Source organism: Poecilia mexicana, unplaced genomic scaffold (assembly GCF_051168715.1).
Source record: "Poecilia mexicana isolate PSO_F unplaced genomic scaffold, ASM5116871v1 scaffold_15, whole genome shotgun sequence".
NCBI classification, from domain to species: Eukaryota; Metazoa; Chordata; class Actinopteri; order Cyprinodontiformes; family Poeciliidae; genus Poecilia; species Poecilia mexicana.
The window spans coordinates 191,181-204,148 of NW_028263384.1; the positions used below are offsets into that span (position 1 = coordinate 191,181).

The window sequence follows — 12,968 nt, forward strand, 5'->3', positions numbered from 1 at the left end:
TAACACAGTAACACACACAGTAACACACACAGTAACACACACAGTAACACAGTAACACACAGTAACACAGTAACACACACAGTAACACACACAGTAACACACACAGTAACACAGTAACACACAGTAACACACACAGTAACACACACAGTAACACAGTAACACACAGTAACACAGTAACACACAGTAACACACACAGTAACACACACAGTAACACACAGTAACACAGTAACACACAGTAACACAGTAACACACAGTAACACACACAGTAACACACACAGTAACACACAGTAACACAGTAACACACACAGTAACACACAGTAACACAGTAACACACACAGTAACACACAGTAACACAGTAACACACACAGTAACACACACAATAACACAGTAACACACACAGTAACAGTAACACACACAGTAACACACACAGTAACACACAGTAACACACACAGTAACACAGTAACACACACAGTAACAGTAACACACACAGTAACACACACAGTAACACACACAGTAACACACAGTAACACAGTAACACAGTAACACACACAGTAACACAGTAACACAGTAACACACACAGTAACACACACAGTAACACACAGTAACACAGTAACACACACAGTAACACAGTAACACAGTAACACACAGAGTAACACACACAGTAACACAGTAACACACACAGTAACACACACAGTAACACACACAGTAACACAGTAACACACACAGTAACAGTAACACACACAGTAACACACACAGTAACACACAGTAACACAGTAACACAGTAACACACACAGTAACACACACAGTAACACACACAGTAACACACAGTAACACAGTAACACAGTAACACAGTAACACACAGTAACACAGTAACACACACAGTAACACACAGTAACACAGTAACACAGTAACACACACAGTAACACAGTAACACAGTAACACAGTAACACACAGTAACACAGTAACACACACAGTAACACACACAGTAACACACACAGTAACACACACAGTAACACAGTAACACACACAGTAACACACACAGTAACACACACAGTAACACACAGTAACACAGTAACACAGTAACACACACAGTAACACACACAGTAACACAGTAACACAGTAACACACACAGTAACACAGTAACACACAGTAACACAGTAACACACACAGTAACACACACAGTAACACACACAGTAACACACACAGTAACACAGTAACACACACAGTAACACACACAGTAACACACACAGTAACACACACAGTAACACACAGTAACACAGTAACACACACAGTAACAGTAACACACACAGTAACACACACAGTAACACACAGTAACACACACAGTAACACAGTAACACACACAGTAACAGTAACACACACAGTAACACACACAGTAACACACACAGTAACACACAGTAACACAGTAACACAGTAACACACACAGTAACACAGTAACACAGTAACACAGTAACACACAGTAACACAGTAACACACACAGTAACACACACAGTAACACACACAGTAACACACACAGTAACACACACAGTAACACAGTAACACACACAGTAACACACACAGTAACACACACAGTAACACACAGTAACACAGTAACACAGTAACACACACAGTAACACACACAGTAACACAGTAACACAGTAACACACACAGTAACACAGTAACACACAGTAACACAGTAACACACACAGTAACACACACAGTAACACACACAGTAACACACACAGTAACACACACAGTAACACAGTAACACACACAGTAACACACACAGTAACACACACAGTAACACACACAGTAACACACAGTAACACAGTAACACACACAGTAACAGTAACACACACAGTAACACACACAGTAACACACAGTAACACACACAGTAACACAGTAACACACATAGTAACAGTAACACACACAGTAACACACACAGTAACACACACAGTAACACACAGTAACACAGTAACACAGTAACACACACAGTAACACAGTAACACAGTAACACACACAGTAACACACACAGTAACACACAGTAACACAGTAACACACACAGTAACACAGTAACACAGTAACACACAGAGTAACACACACAGTAACACACACAGTAACACACACAGTAACACAGTAACACACACAGTAACACAGTAACACACACAGTAACACACACAGTAACACACACAGTAACACAGTAACACACACAGTAACACACACAGTAACACACACAGTAACACAGTAACACACACAGTAACACACACAGTAACACAGTAACACACACAGTAACAGTAACACACACAGTAACACACACAGTAACACACAGTAACACAGTAACACAGTAACACACACAGTAACACACACAGTAACACACACAGTAACACAGTAACACAGTAACACAGTAACACACAGTAACACAGTAACACACACAGTAACACACACAGTAACACAGTAACACAGTAACACACACAGTAACACAGTAACACACAGTAACACAGTAACACACACAGTAACACACACAGTAACACACACAGTAACACACACAGTAACACACACAGTAACACAGTAACACACACAGTAACACACACAGTAACACACACAGTAACACACAGTAACACAGTAACACAGTAACACACACAGTAACACAGTAACACACAGTAACACAGTAACACACACAGTAACACACACAGTAACACACACAGTAACACACACAGTAACACAGTAACACACACAGTAACACACACAGTAACACACACAGTAACACACAGTAACACAGTAACACAGTAACACAGTAACACACAGTAACACAGTAACACACACAGTAACACACACAGTAACACAGTAACACAGTAACACACACAGTAACACACACAGTAACACACAGTAACACAGTAACACACACAGTAACACACACAGTAACACAGTAACACAGTAACACACACAGTAACACACACAGTAACACACAGTAACACAGTAACACACAGTAACACAGTAACACACACAGTAACACACACAGTAACACAGTAACACAGTAACACACACAGTAACACAGTAACACACAGTAACACAGTAACACACACAGTAACACACACAGTAACACACACAGTAACACACACAGTAACACACACAGTAACACAGTAACACACACAGTAACACACACAGTAACACACACAGTAACACACACAGTAACACACAGTAACACAGTAACACACACAGTAACAGTAACACACACAGTAACACACACAGTAACACACAGTAACACACACAGTAACACAGTAACACACACAGTAACAGTAACACACACAGTAACACACACAGTAACACACACAGTAACACACAGTAACACAGTAACACAGTAACACACACAGTAACACAGTAACACAGTAACACAGTAACACACAGTAACACAGTAACACACACAGTAACACACACAGTAACACACACAGTAACACACACAGTAACACACACAGTAACACAGTAACACACACAGTAACACACACAGTAACACACACAGTAACACACAGTAACACAGTAACACAGTAACACACACAGTAACACACACAGTAACACAGTAACACAGTAACACACACAGTAACACAGTAACACACAGTAACACAGTAACACACACAGTAACACACACAGTAACACACACAGTAACACACACAGTAACACAGTAACACACACAGTAACACACACAGTAACACACACAGTAACACACACAGTAACACACAGTAACACAGTAACACACACAGTAACAGTAACACACACAGTAACACACACAGTAACACACAGTAACACACACAGTAACACAGTAACACACACAGTAACAGTAACACACACAGTAACACACACAGTAACACACACAGTAACACACAGTAACACAGTAACACAGTAACACACACAGTAACACAGTAACACAGTAACACACACAGTAACACACACAGTAACACACAGTAACACAGTAACACACACAGTAACACAGTAACACAGTAACACACAGAGTAACACACACAGTAACACACACAGTAACACACACAGTAACACAGTAACACACACAGTAACACAGTAACACACACAGTAACACACACAGTAACACACACAGTAACACAGTAACACACACAGTAACACACACAGTAACACACACAGTAACACAGTAACACACACAGTAACACACACAGTAACACAGTAACACACACAGTAACAGTAACACACACAGTAACACACACAGTAACACACAGTAACACAGTAACACAGTAACACACACAGTAACACACACAGTAACACACACAGTAACACAGTAACACAGTAACACAGTAACACACAGTAACACAGTAACACACACAGTAACACACACAGTAACACAGTAACACAGTAACACACACAGTAACACAGTAACACACAGTAACACAGTAACACACACAGTAACACACACAGTAACACACACAGTAACACACACAGTAACACACACAGTAACACAGTAACACACACAGTAACACACACAGTAACACACACAGTAACACACAGTAACACAGTAACACAGTAACACACACAGTAACACAGTAACACACAGTAACACAGTAACACACACAGTAACACACACAGTAACACACACAGTAACACACACAGTAACACAGTAACACACACAGTAACACACACAGTAACACACACAGTAACACACAGTAACACAGTAACACAGTAACACAGTAACACACAGTAACACAGTAACACACACAGTAACACACACAGTAACACAGTAACACAGTAACACACACAGTAACACACACAGTAACACACAGTAACACAGTAACACACACAGTAACACACACAGTAACACAGTAACACAGTAACACACACAGTAACACACACAGTAACAAGTAACACAGTAACACCACAGTAACACACGACAGTAACACAGTAACACAGTAACGTACACACAGTAACACAGTACACACACAGTACACAGTACACAGTAACACACACAGTAACACACACAGTAACACAGTAACACACACAGTAACACACACAGTAACACACACAGTAACACACACAGTACACACACAGTAACACAGTAACACACACAGTAACACACACAGTAACACACACAGTAACACACACAGTAACACACAGTAACACAGTAACACACACAGTAACAGTAACACACACAGTAACACACACAGTAACACACAGTAACACACACAGTACACAGTAAACACAGTAACAGTACACACACAGTAACACACACAGTACACACACAACACACAGTAACACAGTAACCACACAGTAACACACAGTAACACACAGTACCATAACACAGTACACACACAGTAACACAGTAACACACACAGTAACACACACAGTAACACACACAGTAACACACACAGTAACACACACAGTAACCAAAACACAGTAACACACACAGTAACACACACAGTAACACACACAGTAACAACAGTAACACAACACAGTAACACACAGTACACACAGTAACACACAGTCACACACAGTAACACACACAGTAACACACACAGTAACACACACAGTAACACAGTAACACACACAGTAACACACACAGTAACACACACAAAGTAACAGTACACACAGTAACCACACACAGTAACACACACAGTAACACACAACAGTAACACACACAGTAACACACACAGTAACACACACAGTAACACCAGTAACACAGTAACACACACAGTAACAGTAACACACACAGTAACACACACAGTAACACACAGTAACACATACACAGTAACACAGTAACACACACAGTAACACAGTACACACAGTAACACACACAGTAACACACACAGTAACACACAGTAACACAGAACACAGTAACACACACAGTAACACACAGTAACACAGTAACACACACAGTAACACAGTAACACAGTAACACACAGAGTAACACACACAGTAACACACACAGTAACACACACAGTAACACAGTAACACACACAGTAACACAGTAACACACACAGTAACACACACAGTAACACACACAGTAACACAGTAACACACACAGTAACACACACAGTAACACACACAGTAACACAGTAACACACACAGTAACACACACAGTAACACAGTAACACACACAGTAACAGTAACACACACAGTAACACACACAGTAACACACAGTAACACAGTAACACAGTAACACACACAGTAACACACACAGTAACACACACAGTAACACAGTAACACAGTAACACAGTAACACACAGTAACACAGTAACACACACAGTAACACACACAGTAACACAGTAACACAGTAACACACACAGTAACACAGTAACACACAGTAACACAGTAACACACACAGTAACACACACAGTAACACACACAGTAACACACACAGTAACACACACAGTAACACAGTAACACACACAGTAACACACACAGTAACACACACAGTAACACACAGTAACACAGTAACACAGTAACACACACAGTAACACAGTAACACACAGTAACACAGTAACACACACAGTAACACACACAGTAACACACACAGTAACACACACAGTAACACACACAGTAACACACACAGTAACACACAGTAACACAGTAACACAGTAACACAGTAACACACAGTAACACAGTAACACACACAGTAACACACACAGTAACACAGTAACACAGTAACACACACAGTAACACACACAGTAACACACAGTAACACAGTAACACACACAGTAACACACACAGTAACACAGTAACACAGTAACACACACAGTAACACACACAGTAACACACAGTAACACAGTAACACACAGTAACACAGTAACACACACAGTAACACACACAGTAACACACACAGTAACACACACAGTAACACACACAGTAACACAGTAACACACACAGTAACACACACTGTGTTCCTCAGAGCTGCTGTTTCAGTTTAAAGGCCATCAAAACCTTTTGAAGACAGAATTTATCTCCCTGCTTCTGTGTGTGTTCATATGTGTGTGTGAACAGGTGGATGCACACACTCTGATCCACAACTCACTCCAAATTACATTTAAATATTTACTAGCCTGAAGGTGTAAACTTTCCACTGTTTAGTTACTGCACTCTAACACACACACACAGTTAGGATGCACACACACTCTGTTATAACCTGCGATGCTGCGGTTCTGTTATAACCTGCGGGGATCCTGGTTGGGGACTTTATGGGCTCCCTCTGCTGTCTGACACTGGGGGGAACCGGACCCAGACCCACCAATCTGAGACACTTAGAGAACATAAGACTGAGGGGAACCAGAGGCGTGTGGAGAGCGTGGAGCCGTGTGTTCCTCTGACCTGTCAGCTGCTTGTCGCCTGCCGCCGGGGCCACGCCAACATACGGCGTGGTGAGCTGGGTGGCGATTATGGCAGCTGTTGGTCCAGGAAGGCATGCAGAGACGGGGACAGAGACAGAGAGACGGGCTGAAGCGGAGACATCAGCGTGGGACTCTGGCTGTCCTGAAGGAGGTCATCTAGAGAAACGGCTCAGGTCAACCTCCAAACCCCCAAACCAAAACCCCCGGGGACAAAGCTGAGCCTCCTTCAGGAGAACCAGGAGCCTTTCAGGTCAACAGGAAGTAGTTTAGTTCAGGAAAGACACCTGGAAGAGAAGCTGGTTAATCAGCCAATCAGTGCTCAGACATTAGTAATCAATCATTCAGCCAGAAGCAGAAGTTAGACTCCACCAGGTGCCTTCACCTGTTCAAGACGTCAGGAGGAACCTGGGATCAGACCAGGATCCCATGATTCTGTCGAGCCTCCTGATTGGCTCTCTCTGATTCACAGGAAGTTCCAGAGGTGGTCGAGATTACTTCTGATTATCTCTGTTAATTCGGCGCTAGAGGAGCCTGAATTATTGGGTGTAATGTCCTGGTTATCCAGACCTCCTCCAGCTCTGCACCACGTCAGACTGGTTTTACTCTCTGATCTGATCACAAAGTTACAGCTTCGTGTTTCTAGACTCAGCAGGAAACTTTCTTCAGGTTTCCCTCCCTCCAGTCCAGAGAGTCCAGTCCAGGCTTTGAAACCAACCGAAGCGTCTGCTTCCCTGCTGATGAACTGTTAGCATTCAGGAGGCGAGCAGCGCCGCTTTACATTCACGTCAGGAGGCTAACTGTTAGCTCTGCTCACACTGGGGAAGGGGCCCAATGGGAGGGAAAGGGGCCCATCGGTAGACTGTGTTGGCTGCTGCAGCAGGCCTGATGGGAGCGACTGAGCCAAGCAGCAGCTGCTGTGGTTCCCCAGCAGAACTGCTGGTGTTGGTCCGTTAGCTCAGTGTGGTCATGCTAATGTTCACTGGGGGTGAAGCTAAAGCTAACCACAGAGCTCAGACGGGTCAATCATAGTCCAGTAAGCAGTGCTTGCTTCTTTTGCAGTTATTTTTATTTCTTCTTTGCCTCTCTGGCCACTCAGTTACATGAAACCGCTCTAAAACGTTCTAATGTGCTCTTTTGTTAAAGCTAACAGAAGCTAAGCTAACTGTGGCTAAGGCTACATGTCAGCTGCTGGACGTCCCGCCGTCCCCCACCCCGTCCCTTCATTCGTCCCCCACCCCGTCCCTTCATTCGTCCCCCACCCCGTCCCTTCATTCGTCCCCCACCCCGTCCCTTCATTCGTCCCCCACCCCGTCCCTTCATTCGTCCCCCACCCCGTCCCTTCATTCGTCCCCCGTCTAGTGGTTTGCCGTCCTGCAGTAAGTGGAAATACAGAAACCCTCGTTAACAACAATCCTTCTGGAATGACTCAGAAAACCATTTGTAGAATAAATGGGAACAATCAGTTTTGAAAAATGGAAAAAAACTTTCAACAGAACGTTTTGTTTGAAATCTATGAATAATATTCCTGAAATATTCTGTAACAATCATTGCAAAACAAACGGGAATCAATGAAACTAAAGTTTATGCAATCACTGGGCACTTCTTTAGAAACACATCCGGAAGAAATATTATTTCTACATGATCTGGGACCAGTGTGGCTGATCTGGGACCAGTGTGGCTGATAGCAGCTTCCATTTTACCTTTGGTGGCGACTCTCACACAGTCGATCTTTGTCTCCTGGTGGAGAGAGGAACAAATTAGTTTCCTGTCAACCCAACTGCAGACATATGAGCTGTCACATCTGCCTGCATCCTGCAGGAACACACACACCCCCCCCCCACACACACACACACACAGAGAGACAGAAAGACTCACAGACTCATCGTAAACAGAGCAGACAGAAGGCAAATGGCTGTGGATCAGTGCCTCTGGTGGCATTTAACAATCCTCACACACACACACACACACACACACACACACACACACACACACACACACACATTGAGGCTGGCTTGGTGAAAGGCGAGAGACAACATTTTGCATGTTTCTGGTTTTAACAAACAAGCGACAAATTAACCACAAGAGCTCATGAATATTCATGCTCACACACACACACACACACACACGCACACACGCACGCACACACACACACACAAACACACAACATCTGTGTGTGGTGACAGTAAAAAGCTCTACTACGCCTGCATTATTCAACACACACACACCAATTAAAACTCTGAGCATCAATAATGAAACTAACACACTCCGATCTGTGTGTGTGTGTGAAAGTGAGCAGTTATCCTTTAATTGCAGCAATATGTGAGCTGACACACACACACAGAGAGAGCTCTGTGTTCCTGGCTCTGTCAGCAGGAACAAGACGTCAATGTGAAGCTTTGAAGGAACAAATATTTCCCATCATGCTGCTGCTGCAGAGACGCATGATGGGAAATCCTGACCTCTGACCACTTTCTGCAGACCACAGAGAAGCCTGCGTCCCTGCATATAACCAGTATAACCAGTGTGCCCAGTGCGCTGGACTCACCCCATTGGCCGAGCTCACAGCCTGGTAGTAGACCCCGTAGCTCTTGTGCGGCAGCAGCGGCGCGTTCCAGTAGCCGCCGTAGGTTCTGTTGTCTCCTGTCCAACACACAGGCAGCGGGTTAACCAACCCGTCCCACACACTGTTCACCTGGTAAAGGCTACAACCAGCCCTAGGAACTACACCGCAGCGACCTCTGCCCTCCTACCTGTTGCTACAGGTTACCTTGAAGCCGAGACAGAAACATGCAGGTTTAACCTGGTAACTGGTTAACAGCTTCTGTTAAATAACAAAAGAGTAGCCTAGCTAGCTAAGTAGCCTAGTTAGCAGACTAACCTAGTTAACCAACTAGTCTTGTTAGCAGGGTATCCTAGTTAACTAACCGACACAGAAGGGCGTGGGGCTCCTCATGTCGGCCATGGGCAGCTCAGCGCTGAAGTAGTACTGGGAGTTCAGCAGGGAGGCGTTCTGGAAATGGATGGGAACCGGGTAGCAGCGCAGGATCTCTGCAGTTCCTCTCTTCAGCCTCCGGGGGCGCTCCTCCTCCACCACCACCTGGTACTTACTGCCGACAGCAGGACACACGGGTTGATGAGAGCCAGGTGAGCTCACAGCTAAACCTCAGAAACATTACGCCGTCTTAACTAGCTGGTCAGGAAACTAAACGGTTGGTCAGTTAGTTAGTTAACAACTAGTCAATAACAATCCAGTCAGTTATTTTCTTGACAATTAATCTAAGAATCAACATACATGATTGTCATGTTAATGAAATACATTGGTTCAATGATAATGAATACTGTTTATTATCAATATTTCCCCGAATGCACTGCGCACCCACTGCGCCTGAACGCACCGCAATCAGCACCCCGACGGCACCTGAAGGCACCTCAGCGCCCTGATGGCGCTCCGACAGCACCTAAAGACACCGCGCTCTGCGCCCCGACTGCGCCTGTGACTTGAGCGATGCTGGGAACAACAGTTTCTCATGGTCAGGACAGAAGTCATACATCAGCAGGTGCCGCACTAACGGGCTCTCAGGATGTAGGACTGCAGCACTGTCACATTTCCTGCTGGACAGGAAATGAATGCAAGGATTCCCCAGAAAACTTGCTAAGTCGGGGTCGGGGCGTTGAGGCGGTCCACCGTGTTTTTGTATTAAAAGATGTTGACAGGAAATGTAAAAGTATTACTGTGTAATTATGTCACAGGACAAGATCTCCAGTGAAATGCTATTTAAACCCACAACTAGTCTAAAAACAACAAATTTGCTCTTCTGTTTAATCCAAATGAAGTCAGCAGCTCCATCAGGCCCCCAAGAGCTTCAGGGGCCCCATAAACACTAATATTTTAAAACAGACCACAGATGCATAAATGTAACACTTGTTTATTGAGATGGTCAATGCTGTTAAACTTGATTCAATTTCAGCATACATACATTAAATGATTTTAAGTTGTTTAACATTTAAATACAAGATTTTAAGGAGCTGGCAAGTTTACTTTGTAAAACTTCAAAGAACAATATTCATAGTTAGATTGTTTTGTTACCATAGCAACAATCTGATGCTGTGAGTTTAATCTTTGAATTTACACAAATTAGTAAACTGTGATTGTAACTTATTGCTTTTTAGGCTGGCCAATTAAACTACTCTCTTCTCCCGTATTTCACTAAATCTAACACAGAAGCTGTGTTTTTAGCAACAAAAGGGGCCCCTAAGTCAGATTCTGCTCCAGGCCTCATACAGCCTTGGACCAGCCCTGCATGATGAGTTAAATCTGCTGCACTACGCAGAGATGCACAACAAACAGGGGATTTAATTCAATGCTGCTAATGTGGCTTTAGCAGCTCTTCCATTTCGTGTCTGTTGAGTTTTTAATAAGCGCCACAGAAACTATTCTGGTTGGTCGAGTTTATGGGACGAGTTTAAGTAGACGACGCATTTGATATGGTTTGATGCTTTGAGTAACCAGAAAAATAATACTAAAAATAATAATAAAATAACATAAAATCAGCGTGATGCGTGACTCTGAGGAGAGCGTTAAAGCTCCTCACCGGGCTGAACCTGCATGATGAGGTTAGTGCTGCTCGTTATCCACAAACGCTCCGGCCAACCGGGACCACAGACATAAACTTTACAGGGAAGACAGACACAGAGCCACACGCTGGGCAGCGTGTTGAGATGGAAACGCCGCATATAATTGTTCGTTCACAAAGATAAATCATTCTCGCCGCTCCACAACGCGCCTCTGAATTCACTACAACTTATTCCTGCGGTTCACATTGAGCAACCAGAGCTAACGCTGCGGGTTTTAAACTCCTACCTAGAGTTCTCCAAAGGATCATAATTCCTCACAGTCGGTTGATGTAAATATCCATACAGGTCAGCCTGAGTCCAGTTTGAGTGAAAGGAGGCTCCAGCTGTGTGATTGGTTCGCGCTGTCGGCTTTAAATGCATAAACTATAAACCTATTATAAACCTATCATTTAGGATAAATCTGCTCTGCTAGTGAAATGCTGAGAGCAAAACAGACGCTTGCAGCCCGGCTTTAAAAAGAAAACAAAAAAACAACAACGATTTTTTCCCCCCTAGAAACTTAAACAAGCAACGCTTAGCCTGGCAGCGGGATAGTAAAGCATGGCGGGCCGCCAGGCTTGTAATACACTGGGGGAAACCCTGACAGATGGATTATGGACTCAAATGTCATGTTTTTCACTGAAACATGGCTAAACAACAACTGTCCAGACAATGCTATCCAGCTAACTGGACGCCACACACACCGAGCCGACAGGATAGCAGATGACTCCGGTAAGACCAGAGGCGGAGGCTTGTGCATTTATATTAACAAAGCTTGGTGCACAGACTCTGCTACTACCGAAAGTCACTGCTCACAGAATGCGGAGTTTTTAATGGTCAAATGCAGACCTTATTACCTCCCAAGGGGATTCACTTCAATCATCCTCACTGCTGTGTACATCCCCCCAGATGCTAATGCCAAGCTAGCCATGAAAGAACTCTATGCAGCCATTAGCAAACAGCAAACCAAACACCCCGAGGCTGCTTTTATTGTTGCGGGTGACTTCACCCACTCCAACT

At 43.7% G+C, this 12,968-nt stretch overlaps 1 protein-coding gene across 3 annotated transcripts in view; it reads right to left on the bottom strand.

The window, feature by feature from the left end:
- LOC106908549 (receptor-type tyrosine-protein phosphatase mu-like) overlaps window positions 1–12,968 on the bottom strand; it is a 121,473-nt gene that overhangs the window by 37,874 nt on the left and 70,631 nt on the right. For 2 of the 3 annotated variants that reach the window (XM_088013253.1, XM_088013254.1), the window contains exons 15-18: window positions 10,260–10,441; window positions 9,880–9,974; window positions 9,035–9,071; window positions 7,315–7,389 (exon numbers count right to left, since the gene is read on the bottom strand). In XM_088013253.1, coding sequence (XP_087869379.1) covers window positions 7,315–7,389; window positions 9,035–9,071; window positions 9,880–9,974; window positions 10,260–10,441 — 389 coding nt within the window. The remainder of the gene's footprint in view (window positions 1–7,314; window positions 7,390–9,034; window positions 9,072–9,879; window positions 9,975–10,259; window positions 10,442–12,968) is intronic. The other variant, XM_088013252.1, reaches the window with a different exon arrangement.